At 45.7% G+C, this 15,502-nt stretch overlaps 1 protein-coding gene across 2 annotated transcripts in view; it reads left to right on the plus strand.

Moving 5' to 3' along the window:
- LOC140197350 (laminin subunit alpha-3-like) overlaps nt 1-15,502 on the plus strand; it is a 320,231-nt gene that overhangs the window by 154,302 nt on the left and 150,427 nt on the right. For both annotated transcript variants that reach the window (XM_072257303.1, XM_072257312.1), the window contains 5 exons: nt 935-1,077; nt 2,032-2,138; nt 3,934-4,081; nt 6,875-7,038; nt 10,427-10,535. In XM_072257303.1, the coding sequence (XP_072113404.1) occupies nt 935-1,077; nt 2,032-2,138; nt 3,934-4,081; nt 6,875-7,038; nt 10,427-10,535 (671 nt within the window). The remainder of the gene's footprint in view (nt 1-934; nt 1,078-2,031; nt 2,139-3,933; nt 4,082-6,874; nt 7,039-10,426; nt 10,536-15,502) is intronic.

Genomic DNA, 15,502 nt, shown 5'->3' on the forward strand with positions numbered 1-15,502 from the left:
GGAACTCAGCAGGTCAGACAGCATTTGAGAAGGGAAATAGACTTTATTGTTGCCAAACAATTGATACTAGAGCATACAATCATCACAGCAATATTTGATTCGATATACGAGTCTTCAAGCTCCTGAGCCTTCTCCCGGAGGGAAGAGGGAGGAAAAATGTGTTGGCTGGATGGGTCATGGCCTTGATTATCCTGGCAGCACTGCTCCGACAGCGTGCGGTGTAAAGTGAGTCCAGGGACGGAAGATTGGTTTGTGTGATATGCTGGGCTGTGTTCACGATCTTCTGCAGCTTCTTCCGATCTTGGACAGGCCAACTTCCATGCCAGGTTGTGATGCACCCTAGAAGAATGCTTTCTACGGTGCATCTATAAAAATTAGTGAGGGTTTTGGGGGACAGGCCAAATTTCTTTAGTTTTCTCAGGAAGTAAAGGTGCTGGTGGGCCTTCTTGGCAGTGGACCCTGCTTGGTTGGACCAAGTCAGGTCATTTGTGATACTGGCCCCGAGGAACTTAAAGCTTTTGACCTGTTCCACTTGTGCACCACCGATGTAAATGGGGTCGTGCAGTCCGCTACTCCTTCTGAAGTCAACAACCAATTCCTTCGTCTTGCTGACGTTGAGGGATAGGTTATTGTCTTTGCACCATGCCAGCAGGTTCTTAATTTCCTCACTGTACTCAAACTCATCATTGCCCGAGATACCCGAGAGACAGTTGATGTTTTGGTCAGGATCCTCATTTGCAGGACCTTTTTACTCCATAGATGCTGCTTGATCCCCTGAGTTCCTCCAGCACCTTTGTGTGTTGCATTGGAATTATCAATGTCAGGTGCCACAGAGTGAACGTTCAAACTCTGGGTCAAATATTCATGCTCTAAATCTCAACCTCTCATTGTCTGTCTCTTCACTAGTGACCTGGTCTATTCACGTTCTTTGCAGTGTCTCCGCAGACAAAAGAGATCATCTTTGCTCGCAGTAAGGAACCTTCTTTCGTTACTGTCTCAAGGAGCAACTACGGTGACCCTTTCGTGTTCACTCCTGGAAGTTGGACTGTCAGCATTGAGGCAGAGGGCGTGCTGTTGGTGAGGGACAGCCCTGGGAATTCTGCACTGCAATATTCAATATGTAACACAGGGCAGTCCCCGGGTTGCAATAGGGTCCATTTCTGTAAGCTGTCCATTAGTGAGAAACAAACAGAAGCACAATCAGAATCAGGTTTATTGTCACTGTCACTGTTTCCAATAGAGAGTAGGAGATAGAGGCAGAAGATATGGGAATAGCAGCCGCCAACCAGTCTCACTGACTCAGCAAGGGAGTGAGTGAGTACACCCAGCTCTGTTGTGCCTCATACAGCCCCCGAAAGGTGTGGCTCAAGATGTTGGGGGTTGTGGCTGGGAAAGAGAGGGCACGTGGAGATGGCCCATTCCCACCAGGCAGAAGGCACCTCCAATCCCATGGCAGCTGGCAGATCCATCCCATCTGTCTCCTGAATGCTTGATCCCATGTACACAGGATCAGTAAACTGGGCATTTGTAACCCAAGAAGGACCTGTACATTAATCAGCACAAGTCTGCACCTGAGGGCAGGTCTGGTAGAGGTTTGTAAGATTATGAGAGGCATAGATGGACAGCCAGTACTTCATCTCAGGGTTGAAATGTCTCATACCAGGATGCATTATTACGAGGCATCATGCATCGTAGATGAGGGGATTAAGTTCAGTGGAGATGTGTGGGGCAAGTTTTACCTGCAGAGAGTATTTGCTGTGGGGAATGCACTGCGAAGGGCAGTGGGGGAAGCAGATATGAGAAGGGTGTTCCGAAGTTTCTTAGCCAGGCAGCTGAAGGTGCAGGAAAGGAAGGGGTACGGACATTGTGCAGGCAGAAGGAACAGTTTAGTTAGTTAGATTACTAGTTCAATTAGCTGGGCACTACACTGTGGGCCAAAGAACCTGTTTCTGTATGTTTCTATGTCTGGCCCAGTTCCATTGTCCAGCTGATTGCCTAACATATCTGTGTCTCTTTAATTCTACCCACCAGGATTATCTGGTCCTGCTGCCCAGTGAATATTATGAAGCTCCCATTTTGCAATTTCAAGTGACAGAACCCTGCCTGTACACAGCTGAACCAATGCAACGGGACCAAAAGTAAGTGAACATAGATGTACGTCATTGAGTCATACAGCATGAAAACAGGCCATTCAACCCAAGTCATACATGCTGACCAAAATGTTTACCTGAGCTACATTTTTGCCTGCACAACTGGTTCAGGCCAAAACCCTCTAAACCCTTCCTATCTATGTACTTGTCCAAATGTTTTTCTGACATTCTAATTTTACTTGCCTCTGGCAGCTCACTCTGTATACACACCACCCTCTGCGTGAACAGTTGCCCGTCAGGTTCCCTTTAAATCGTTCTTTCTCCTTAAACCTTAAACCCGTGACCTCCTGTTTTAAACTTCCCTACCCTGGGGAAAAGACTGTGACCATTCCTCTTATCTTTGCATCTCACGATTTCATGAACTTCTACAAGGTCACCCTCCAGCCGTTTATGCTGAAGGGGAAAAAGACCCTGCCACCCAATTTCTCCTTATAACACAAAGTCTCCAGTCCTAGTAACATCCTCATGAATAATATCTTCACCCTTTCCAAGTAAATAAAGCTCTGTAAACATTAAAGAAAAAAGATGTAAAAAATATAGATTCAAAGTTACACAGATGGAAACAGCCCGTTTGCCTAACTGGTCCATGCTGTCCTAGGTGCCTGTATAAACTAGTCAGGTTTACCTGCGTTTAGTCTGTATCTCTCTAAACCTTGTCCATTTTAGTGCATAGAACATAGAATAGTAGAGAACAAGAACAGGCTCTTCGGCCTGTGATGTCTGACCTGATTACAATAACAAAATAAACGAAATCCCTTTTGCCTGTACCTGATCCGTATTCCTCCATTTCTCCATACATGTTAGTCCATATTAGTATGTATAAAATCCTCTTAAATGTCACTGTTGTATCTCCTACCACTGCCACTGTCAAATCATCCCAGGAACCCACAAGTCTATGTAAAAAAAAAGCCCCCACCTTAAATTCACACCCTCTAGTTTAGACATTTCAACCCTGGGAAGAATATTGACCGAATACCCTATCTGCGTCGCCCATAATTTTATAAACCTCTATCAGGTTTGGTCTCATTGCTCAACACTGCAGAGACCTGTGAAAATGTCTTTTAAATGGTTGCTGCTAAATTTTAATCTAAATAATTAAATAAATATGGAACTTTTTAAAAAGAAGTAACTGGTATCAGAGTCAGGTGAAAACCAATTAATGTCCTTCAGGGCAGGAAATCTCCTGTCCTTACTCTGTCTGAACCAGACCCATCAATTTTCAGGGGCGTTTAGGGATAGATGATAACTGCTGGCTTTGCCAGTGTTGTCCACATCCCATGGGTAAATAAAGAAAAAAATGCTTCTTATGAATTAAAGGCTCAGATTAGCTTTGAATACTCATTAAAGATAGACTGTGTTATTAGTTTGCATCAATCTGCTGGAGGAACTCTGCATGCTGAGCAGCATCTGTGAGGGGTAAGGAAGAGATGATGTTTCGGTTTGAAACACTGCATTAGGACTCATCTTAGGAACCTGGAGTGGTGTGAGAGAGGATGGGAGAACATAAGGGGCTGGGATGAAGAGTCAGGAGGGAAAGAGAGGAGAGAAGGTTGATGAGGGAGCATTATACACCGTCCAGAAATGATATGGAGCTGTTCCCTCCTCCGAACTGCTGATATCAGTCCTGATGCAGGATTCACACCCGAGACATCAACAATTCCTTCACCAATCCCCCCTGTAGATGCTGCTTTACCGGCTGAGATCCTCCAGCAGATTGTGTGTTGCTCCAGATTCCAGCATCTTGTGCTCTCTAATGGTCTTGACTGTTATTTCTTCTTAACAGCTGCTTGCTATACAAGTACCTGCCCCTGGACTCTTTCCCAGCTGTAGGGGTCAATGATGGTGTGTACAGAGTGGACGGCAAATGGCAGACTACAGACCAGCTGCTAACATCTGCCCAGGCAATAATGGCTGACCTTACTGGCAGACAGGTGCTAATGAACACCTCATTTACCTTCCACTTGGCCGCGTGGTTTCTTGTTTACTCTCGTGCTTAGACTTTTGAACAAAGGGATCTGGGGTGCACATCCACAGATCCCCTCAAAGTTGCCACGCAAGTTGGTGGGGTAGTTAAGAAGTTGTGTGCTGTGTTGGCCTTCATTATTCAGGGGACTGAGCTCAAGAGCCGTGAGGTAATGTTGCAGCTCTGCAAAACTTTGGTTAGACCATACTTGGAATAATGTGTTCAGTTCTGGTCCCTTCATTATAGGAAGGATGTGGAGGCTTCAAAGAGGGTGCAGAAGAGATTTACCAGGCTACTGCCTGGATTAGAGGGCATGTTTTATGAGGAAGGGTTGAGAAAGAGAGAGCTTTTCTCTTTGGAGCAAAGGAAGATGAAAGGTGATTTGTCAGAAATGTATAACCGAATGTATAAACAATTAACCAATTTCCCCCGGGATCAATGAAGTATGACTATGACTATAAGATGATAAGAGACGTGGGTTGTGTGGGCAGTCAGATACTTTTTTCCAGGGAGGAAATGGCTAATAGGAGGGAGACTAATTTTAAGGAGATGGGATACAAGGCAGATAATTTCTGAAGAGTATTGATAATGGCTGGGATTACCTGTTTTCTAAAGACACTGCCAGAAGAAGGCAATGGAAAACCACTTCTGCAGAAATATTTTCCAAGAACAATCACGGTCGTGGAGACCATGATCATCCACATCATAGGACGTGGCACGTGGTGATGATGATGGTGGAGGTAAAAGCAGGGGGGGTGACAGAGATGGCTCTTCTACACAGAATGATAGGTTTGTGATACATGCTGGCAGGAATGTTAGTAGAGGTAGTCACAATAGGGGCATTAAAGGGACTCTTAGATGGGCACATGAATGAAAGAAAAATGGAGGGAAGGATTGACCTTAAAAGTCAGCACAACATTGTGGGCTGAAGGACCTGCACTGTGCTGTACTTTGCTGTGTTCTGTGTTTCTGATCGAAGTTTTGATATTAGCAAGTGTGTTGTGCTAACTATGCACCACATTTATTTCAGTAAATGCAGTTTATATGGCTGCACTGGTTGTTAAGACAATATGGCATGCTTGCTGTACTAGACAAGGCACTGAGTTCAAGAGACAGGTAGCCGTGAGAAGATGGCATAGCTTGGATAGTGGGGATCTTTGATGTTCAGTATTGCCTTCTTGAGGCAGTACCTCCTGCAGAGTCATCGATGGGAGGGAAGGTTGTGCCTGTGAGGTATTAAGCAGAACCCACTACTCTGCAGCTTTTTATGTTCCTGCATATTGAAATTACTCTACCAGGCCTGTCAGTATATTTTCAGCAATGCACCTGCAGAAGTTTGTGAGAATATTTGGTGACAAGCTGAACCTGCTGAACCTCCTAAGAAAGTAAAGATGCTTCTGTGTCTTCCTTGTGATTGCATCTATGTGCTGGGCCCAGGATAGATCATCCGATATGTTAGCGTGCAGGAGTTTAAAGCTGCTGACTCTCTCCACTGCCAATTCCCTATGGTCTAAACAAAGTTTTACACAATTGCAACACGGACATTTGAAATAAAAATGGAAATTGCTGGAAATGTTCAGCAGGTCGGGCCACACTTGTGGAAAAGGAAACAGTTAATGTTTTGGGTGAAGACCCTTCATGAGAACAAGGATTGCATTGCATGATAACACCGGAAGACCTGGAGCCTCCTTTCCTGGAGGTAATTCTCCGCTAAGATTCTGATGTTAGAACAGTACAGCACACTACAGGCCCTTCAGCCCACAATGTTGTGACAACCCTTTAACCTACTCCAAAATCAATCTAACCCTTCCCTCCCACATTTTTCTTTCATCCATATGCCTATCTAAGAATCTCATAAATATCCCTAACGTACCTGCCTCTACCATCATGCTTTGCGCTGTGTTCCACACACCCACCATTCTGTATCTAAAAAAGAAACAACCTCTGACATGCCCACTATACTTTCCTCCAATCACCTTAAAATTATGCCCCTCATATTAGCCATTTCCACCCTGGGAAAGTCATTAACTGTCCACTCTATCTATGCCTCTTATCATCTTATACACTTGTATCAAGTCCTTTGCTCTGAAGAGAAAAGCCCTAGTTTGTTCAACCTTTCCTCATAAGACATGCACTCTATCCAGGCAGCATCCTGGTAAATCTCCACTGCACTTTCTCTAAAGCTTCCTATAATGAGGGAACCAGAACGGAACACATTATTCCAAGTGTGATCTAACCAGATTACCTTGTAGCTCTTGAAACAAGCCCCCAGCTAATGAAGACCATCATGCCATACGCCTTCTTTACCACTCTATCAACCTGCGCAACATCTTTGAAGGATCTGTGGACATATACCCCATGATCCCTCTATTCCTCCACACCTCTGAGAATCTTGCCTTCAAGTACTCTGCCTTCAAGTTCAACCTTCCAAAGTGAATCACTTCGCACTTTTCCAGATTGAATTCCATCTGCCACTTCTCAGCCCAGCCCATTGTAACCTACAACAACCTTCTACTCAATGTACAACACCACCAATCACCACCACCACCACCACCACGAGGCTCTTACTGTCCCCAGTTCAACTCTTCTCCAAGTTGTGGTGCTGGGATCTCCAACAGCAACTTAACACAGACAGCTGAGGGAGCACAGGAGTTGTATGTGAGAGGGAAACCAGTCAGTGTTTCTGATTGAAGCTCCTCTGTCTGAACTGATTGCCAGGCTCTACAGCGTTTTGATCGTCACACACTTCTCCTCTCACCAGGTTCAGGTGCGGTTTAGGATTCAGCTTCCTCAGCCAGGACAGTATGTTCTTGTCCTTGAGTATGCTCGCCAAGGAGAGGGGATACAGTACCTTGATGTAGCTCAGCATGGCCCTCCGGATACGACCGCTCATGGGAAGTTTAACCTGTACAGCTGCAGATACAGGTAGGATATAGCAGGATATTGATTCCCCCGGGATCAATAAAGTATGAGTGACTGCTCGTCAAAAATGTGGGAAACTTGTTCAGATTCTGTGGCTTAAACCCAGCAGGTTAATCCAGGAAGCTTTTGATTAAAAATGCCATGGGAAGACTTTCCTAGTGATAGCTTGTCCCCAGGGAAATGAAGGGTTGTGTTTATTTATTTACAGATACAGCACGGTAACAGGCCCTTCTGGCCCAAAGTGTTACGACATGCACCCAACCGTGCCAGTGCCTGAGGTTTTGACGGTCTAACTCCTCGGAGTAGGGATAGCTGGTGCAGCCCCTTTAAAGATTCAGGACAGTCCCGCTAATTGGCAGCCAAGAATTGAGTATGTAAACTGAGGTTCGATGCTCAACCGTAAGCTCTACTAGTGAGTTCACCTAGTGTTCGATTTGTGCTCTGTTCTCGATCCACTTTGATACCGTGTCTCAATGGAGTTTGATAAGGAAGCATGGGATCCAAGGGGACATTGCTTTGTGGATCCAGAACAGGCTTGCCCACAGAAGGCAAAAATTGGTTGCAGATGGGTCATATTCTGCATGGAGGTCAGTCACCAGTGGTGTACCTCAGGGATCTGTTCTGGGACCCTTGCTCTTCATGATTTTTATAAATGACCTGGATGAGGAATTGAAGGGATGGGTTAGTAAGTTTGCTGATGACACAAGGGTTGGGGGTGTCGTGGATAGTGTTTAGGGCTGTCAGAGGTTACAGTGGGACATTGATAGGATGCAAAACTGGGCTGAGAAGTGACAGATGGAGTTCAACCCAGATAAGTGTGAAGTGGTTCATTTTGGTAGGTCAAATATGATGGCAGAATATAGTATTAATGGTAAGACTCTTGGCAGCGTGGAGGATCAGAGGGATCTTGGGGTCTGAGTCCATAGGACGCTCAAAGCAGCTGCGCAGGTTGACTCTGTGGTTAAGAAGGTGTATGGTGTATTGGCCTTCATCAATCGTGGAATTGAATTTAGGAGCCGAGAGGTAATGTTGCAGCTATATAGGACCCTGGTCAGACCCCACTTGGAGTACTGTGCTCAGTTCTGGTCACCTCACTACAGGAAGGATGTGGAAGCCTTAGAAAGGGTGCAGAGGAGATTTACAAGGATGTTGCCTGGATTGGGGAGCATGCCTTGTAGGTTGAGTGAACTCGGCCTTTTCTCCTTGGAGTGACGGAGGATGAGAGGTGACCTGATAGAGGCAAATAAGATGATGAGAGGCATTGATTGTGTGCATAGTCAGAGGCTTTTTCCCAGGGCTGAAATGGTTGCCACAAGAGGACACAGGTTTAAGGTGCTGGGGAGTAGGTACAGAGGAGATATCAGGGGTAAGTATTTTACTCAGAGTGGTGAGTGTGTGGAATGGGCTGCTGGCAACGGTGGTGAAGGTGGATACGATAGGGCCTTTTAAGAGACTTTTGGGTAGGTACATGGAGCTTAGAAAAATAGAGGGCTATAGGTAAGCCTAGTAATTTCTAATGTAGGGACATGTTCAGCACAACTTTGTGGGCTGAAGGACCTGTATTGTGCTGTAGTTTTCTATGTTTCTATGATACCATGTCTCGATCCTTGCTTTGGTTACTTGTGCAGTTGGGTCCAAACCATCCTCGTCAAGGTCTCTCATCACAGGGTGATTGTGTCAACATGGACCCAGTGGGATATTGGAGCCTTTTGTGAGCTGTGGGCAACCACAGCGAAAAGGTTTCAAGACAGAGCCTGGAGATACGTGACCTCCAGGTCACCAAGTGCCAACCATTGCAGGGAGGAAGCCACATTCAGTCAAGAGAGGCTGTTGGTCACTATGGAGCCAATCCATCTTCCAACCCCAGAGAGATTCGACGGTGTCCGGGCTCTTGGCGTGGCTTCCTCATCTAATGCTCATAAAGTGATTGAACTCCAGCTATCCCAGTTCCCTTTGGAGTGCAGAAAGCTAGTCTTCATTATCTCTCTTCGGACTGGAAGAGCCCTGGCCTGGGCCTCTATGCACTGAGAATGAAAGTCAGAGGTTTGTTCAGATTTGGAGGAGTTCATGGCCCCATAAGGAAGGTGTTTCATCACCCTGATGGAGCCAGCCGAGCCTTGGACCACCTGATGAAGATTTGACAGGGTGGAGGGTCACCATGAGGAAGGAGTTTCATCACCCCGATGAAGCCAGCTGAGCCTTGGACTGCCTGATGAAGATTCGACAGGGTGGAAGGTCAGCAGCTCACTACAAGATTGAATTTTGGATGGCCCAAGAGAGTGGCTGGAATGGGGAGGCCTTGCCCACAATAATCATCTGGCAGAGGAAAAGTGGGACACATTAAGAGATCAAAGAGGGCTAGTCCTAGCCCTGACTCAATCTATTGTTGTTCCATCCCCCAAAAGGCATGATTAGATACTCATGGTGCCCTATCGGTGTTTTGAATACTGTATTCCACTCGTCACCTTCCTTTATGTGAACCAGGTGGTACGCAGTCCACAAATCCAGCTTCAAGAGTACTCTTGCCCCTTGGAGAATCTTGAAGGCAGTGTTCATGAGTGGAAAAGGGTAACGATTCCTGACCAATGTGCAATTCAACCCTCTATAATCAATGCATGGCTGCAGGCTCCTGTCCTTTTTTCAATACAAAGGCTGAAGCACCAGCCCGTTAGTCCCACCGCCACCCAGGTATGTTGATGGGGAACAGGTCTTCGCCATGAGTAGAATTGTGGATTCATTAACTGTTCAGGGTGTTCGCAGTTCTTTGTGGACTGGGAAGGATTCAGACCTGAGGAATGGTGCTGGGTGTCTGAAAGGGATTTGACTCTCATCCACAGCTACAATCATCGTTTCTCTGAGCAGCCAGGGCCATCAGGAGTTGGCCACTGGGGATGGTGTCCTTTTATGACATGAACCAAACCACGCCTGCTTTCTGGGTTTAGAAGCTCTAACATCCTTGTCCAATGTTATATGTTGGGAAGTTGGATTCAGCTGGAAACAGGGTGGCTTGTGTAGAGTCACTGGGCTGAAAGCTTCCTTGGCTCAATGAATCGTAGTACTGATCTAGCAGGGAAGGAGGCTGTTTGGTCTGTCATGTTCAGACTGTTTGCATATGGTACCAAACCAACAGTCCCATTCCTCCACTCCTTCCCTATTGTCCTGCAACACACCCTCTCTCCAGTGCCTGTCCAAATATCTTTGAAGTCCCTTAACATCAGATTATCAGCTGCACCTTGAGTCGCCTCCTAACGGGGTCCTGATCCTGTCACAGTCTGTTGCTCTTCTCTTACCCCTCCTGCACCATGACAGCACCAGTCTGCCTAATGATATGAACATGCTGAATGTTTGTACTTATGGGAGATGTTTCTCTGTCTGTGTGTGTTTACTGCAGTTTCTTCTGTCGGAGTGTGGCAATTGACCACCAGAATCGCATTGCAATATTCGAGTTGTCTTCTGACGCTGAGCTCCATCTACAGGGAACATCCATCAGCTTTTTACTAGTAAGTTCATCTGTTCCTGCACACTGTGTGTGTGTGTGTGTGTGTGTGTGTGTGTGTTAGTTTATTGTTATCATATATGCCATGATAAGTTTCTGTTTTGCCTACAGTGCTTGCATCGAGATAGTGGAAAAAGTTAAAGTTGGCTTTATTGTTGTATGTCAAACATACTTGGCAGTAGCATCACAGGCACATGGCATCAGATAAGCAGCATTCACAAGGGAAACATAAAAATTGTACGCAATTTTTACGGGAAGACACAATTGGAACAAAGTCCGAAGTGACAAGGTGATCAGAGTGTTGCTAGACTGCCATGATTAGAAACATAAAAAACCTACTGCACAATACAGGCCCTTCGGCCCACAAAATTGTGCTGAACATGTCTCTCCCTTAGAAATTAGATTAGATTAGATCAGCGGTCCCCAACCACCAGGCCGCAGAGCATGTGCTACCGGGCCGCGAAGAAACGGTATGATTTGGCGATAGGAGTCAGCTGCACCTTTCCTCATTCCCTGTCACGGCCACTGCTGAGCTTGAACGCACGTGAGGTCATTACACACGCGTTATCCATGTCAGCGCGGGAAGGAGATCAATTCCTCGAGCTTGCAAATGACGGTGGGCTGAAAAGTTTGTTTGACATAACATCTCTGCTGGCATTCTGGATCAAAGTCAAGGCTAAATATCCTGAGATAGCCACGAAAGCACTGAAAACGTTGCTTCCATTTCCAACATATCTCTGCAATGAATGCAACGAAAATTAAATTGTGGAATAGACTGGACATAAGGAACCCCCTTCGGGTATCGCTGTCTCCTATCACCCCTCAATGGGACCGTCTTGTTGCAGGGAAACAAGTCCAGGGCTCCCACTGATTCAGCGATATCGGTGTGTTGCAATGATCTTATATGTTCATACGGGGAAAATATGTGCCGTGAGTTTAATATCCAAACGTTACTTAAAATGTTATGATGCTATTGACTTGTATAACCATATAACAATTACAGCACGGAAACAGGCCACCTCTCCCCTTCTAGTCCGTGCTGAACGCTATTCTCACCTAGTCCCATCAACCTGCACTCAGCCTATAACCCTCCATTCCTTTCCTGTCTATATATCTATCCAATTTTTCTTTAAATGATAATACCGAACCTGCTTTTGCCACTTCTACTGGAAGTTTGTTCAACACTTACTTCAAGCTCCCCTGATAATTGACTTATCGCTATATTCATGCGAGGAAAATATGCGCTGTGTGTTTAATATTAAATTCGTTAGATAAACCCTTTTAGAAACAAAATTGAGTGTATTAGCCACTCATCATCTATATTGTGTTCGTGATTAACACTCCCCCCCGGAACAGAATCGCCAAAAATGATTTGTGGAAAAGAATCGGCACGAACACCCATGCGCAAATCACACATGCACACTGGTGCCCGCGCAAGGCTTCATGGTCATTGTAGTCTTTCTCTGGGTAAACCCAACGTATTTGACTGCTACTCTTCTTCATTGGCAACCCTACCACCCCCCGCCCCCCCACCGGTTGGCCGGTCTGCAAGAATATTGTCAATATGAAACTGGTCCGCAGTGCGAAAAAGGTTGGGGACCGCTGGATTAGATTATGAGGACACGCTGTCCACTTTTATTGTCATTTAGTAATGGATGCATTAAGAAACGATACAATGTTCCTCCAGAATGATATCACAGAAACACAAGACAAACCAAGACTAAAAAAACTGACGAAAACCACATAATTATAGCATATGGTTACAACAGTGCAAAGCAATACCGTAATTTGATAAAGAACAGACCATGGGCACGGTAAAAAAAAGTCTCAAAGTCTCTCGAAAGTCCCATCATCTCACGCAGACGGTAGAAGGGAGAAACTCTCCCTGCCATGAACCTCCAGCGCCGCAAACTTACCAATGCAGCATCCTGGAAGCACCCGACCACAGACGACTCTTGAGTCCATCCAAAAACTTCGAGCCTCCAACACCGAGCACTGAGCACCATCTCTACTGAGTGCTTCAACCCCGGCCCTGGCAATAGGCAAAGCTGAGGATTTGGGGCCCTCCCCTCCGGAGATTCTCAATCGCACAGTAGCAACGGCAGTGAAGCAGACATTTCAGAAGTTTCTCCAGATGTTCCTCCGTGCTTCTCATGTCTGTCTCCATCAAATCAGGATTGTGCACAGTACCTACTTACCAAATACGATATCATTCACCGGAGAGGCTGCACGCGCTGCGTCGTGCCGCCATCTTCTCCTCCCCCACTAATTACTAGGCTTACCTATAGCCCTCTATTTTTCTAAGCTCCATGTACCTATCTAAAAGTCTCTTAAAAGACCCTATCGTATCCGCCTCCACCACCGTTGCTGGCAGGCCATTCCATGCACTCACTACTCTCTGAGTAAAAAACTTACCCCTGACATCTCCTCTGTACCTACTTCCAAGCACCTTAAAACTGTGCCTTCTCGTGCTAGCCATTTCAGCCCTGGGAAAAAGCCTCTGACTATCCTCACAATCAGTGCCTCTCATCATCTTATACACCTCTATCAGGTCACCTCTCATCCTCCGTTGCTCCAAGGAGAAAAGGCCGAGTTCACTCAACCTATTCTCATAAGACATGCTCCCCAATCCAGGCAACAATGCATTAGCATTGTGCTGGTTGGTTCTGAACTGTACGGTTGAAGGCAAGTAGCTGTTCCTGAACCTGGTGGTGTGGGTTAACAGTATGCAGAGAACAGTGTCACAGTTACAGAGGAAGTGCAGTGCAGGCAGACAAATAAGGTGTAAGGATAGAATGAAAAATCAAGAGGTTAGTTTTAGTGCACGAGAGAACTGTTCAGCCCACTGTATCTCTGCTGATCACCATGCCTACTTACACTAATTTCCCTCACCTCTATTAGTTCCCCATCCCTCTATGCTCCACTCATTTTATGTCTCTGAAAGGTTGTTACTATTCTGCCATCACCATCTCCTCTGGCAGTGCATTCCAGGTACCAACGACTTGGTGTGAAAAATTTATCCGTCCGACCTCCTTTAAACCTATGCCCTGTAGTTTTAGACACTCATAGCGTGGGAAACACCCACTAGCTCTCTACTCCATCAATACCTCTATCACGTTGCCATTTAACCTCCCTTACTCCAGGGAAAACACTCCTGGATAATGGAGCCTCTTCTTATAAATTAATCCCTCCAATGCAGATAACATCCTTGTGAACCTTTCCTGCACCCCCACCAGCTTGTCGCACCTTCACTGTGGTATGCCGACCAGAACGACACACAGTACTGTATGCAGATTGTAGTGTTCCGCGCAACTGTAACGTGACATCCCAACTATTACCTTTTTACGTTTGCCTGTCTTTGCAATGTTCCAGCACCTGCCTCAGCCACTTCCTCTAACAGCTCAGTTACCCATCAAGTTCCTTTTTACCTCAGATACCAGGATAAGGGATGTCTCAGATTGGGTCCATGATATTCTCAAGGGGAGGGTAGGCAGCCAGAAGTCTTTGTACGTATTGGCACCAATGACATAGGTAGGAAAAGGGAAGAGGTCCTGGAGAGAGAATTTGGGGAGCTAGGTGGAAAGCTGAAAAACAGGACCTCCAGGGTAACAGTCTCTGGACTTCTGCCTGTACCACGAGCCAGTAAAGATAGGAATAGGATGATTTGGCAGATGAACACGTGGCTGTGGAACCCTTGCAGGGGGCAGGGCTTCGGATTTCTGGATCATTGGGACCTCTTCTGGGGAGGTATGACCTGTGCAAAGGGACGAGTTACACCTGAACCCAAGGGGGAGAATTATCCCTGGGGGCAAGTTTGCTAGAGCTATTGGTGAGAGTAAACTATATTGGCAGGGTGTTGGGGACCGGAGTGATAGGGTTAGATTAGAGCTGTTAGTTTACAAGCAGAGGTCGTGTGTAGTGAAACTGTCAGGAAGGACATGGGCAAAAGGGCAGTCAATGGGATGAGTTGCAGTGTAACAGGGGGACAAAATCAAAAAGGCAGACGAGCACAAGACTGAAGATGTTATATTTGCACGCAGTATATGGAATGAAGTAGATGGTCTTGTAGCACAGTTAGAGATGGGTAGGTATGATGTTGTGGGCATCAGTGAGTTGTAGCTGAAAGAAGATCATAGTTGGGAGCTTAACATCCAAGGGTACACATTGTATTGAAAAGACAGGCAGGTAGCCGAGGGGATGGGGTGGCTCTGTCAGTAAAAAAAAAAAAGAAATCAAATCCTTCAAAAGAAGTGACAAAAGTCTCAGAAGATGCAGAGTCCTTGTGGGTAGAGTAAAAAGACCCTCACGGGGCTCTGAACAGTTGCCAGGATGTGGGCTACAAATTACAGCGGGAGATAGAAAAGGCATGTATAAAGGGCAATGATACGATAGGGATTTCGATATACAGGTGGATTGGGAAAATTAGATTGGTGCTGGATCTCAAGACAGAGAATTTGCAGAATGCCTACAAGATGTTTTTTTTAGAACAGCTTGCTCAAAAATGCCATCTGGATGATCACCTGGTTGAGCCCACCTATTCTGGATTGAGTGTTGTATAATGAATTGGATTTGATTAGGATTTCAAAGTAAAGGAACCCTGAGGAGGCAATGATCATGCTATGATACAATTCACCTTGCAATTTGAGAGGGAGAAGGTAAAGTCAGATGTATCAGTATTACAGTGGAGTAAAAGGAATTACAAAGGCATGAGAGGGGAGTGAGTCAAAGTTGATTGAAAGGGGACATTAACAGGGTTGATGGCAGAGCAGCAATGGCTGGAGTTTCTGGGAGCAATTCAGAAGGTGAAAGATTGATACATCCCAAAGAAGAAAAAGAATTTTTAAAGCAGGATGATACAACCATGGCTAACGAGAAGTCAAAGCCAACATAAAAGCCAAAGAAAAGGCATTATAACAGAGCAAGAATTAGTGGGAAGTTAGAGATTTGGAAACTTTTAAAAACCAACAGAAG

The sequence above is a fragment of the Mobula birostris genome, chromosome 1 (assembly GCF_030028105.1).
Source record: "Mobula birostris isolate sMobBir1 chromosome 1, sMobBir1.hap1, whole genome shotgun sequence".
NCBI classification, from domain to species: Eukaryota; Metazoa; Chordata; class Chondrichthyes; order Myliobatiformes; family Myliobatidae; genus Mobula; species Mobula birostris.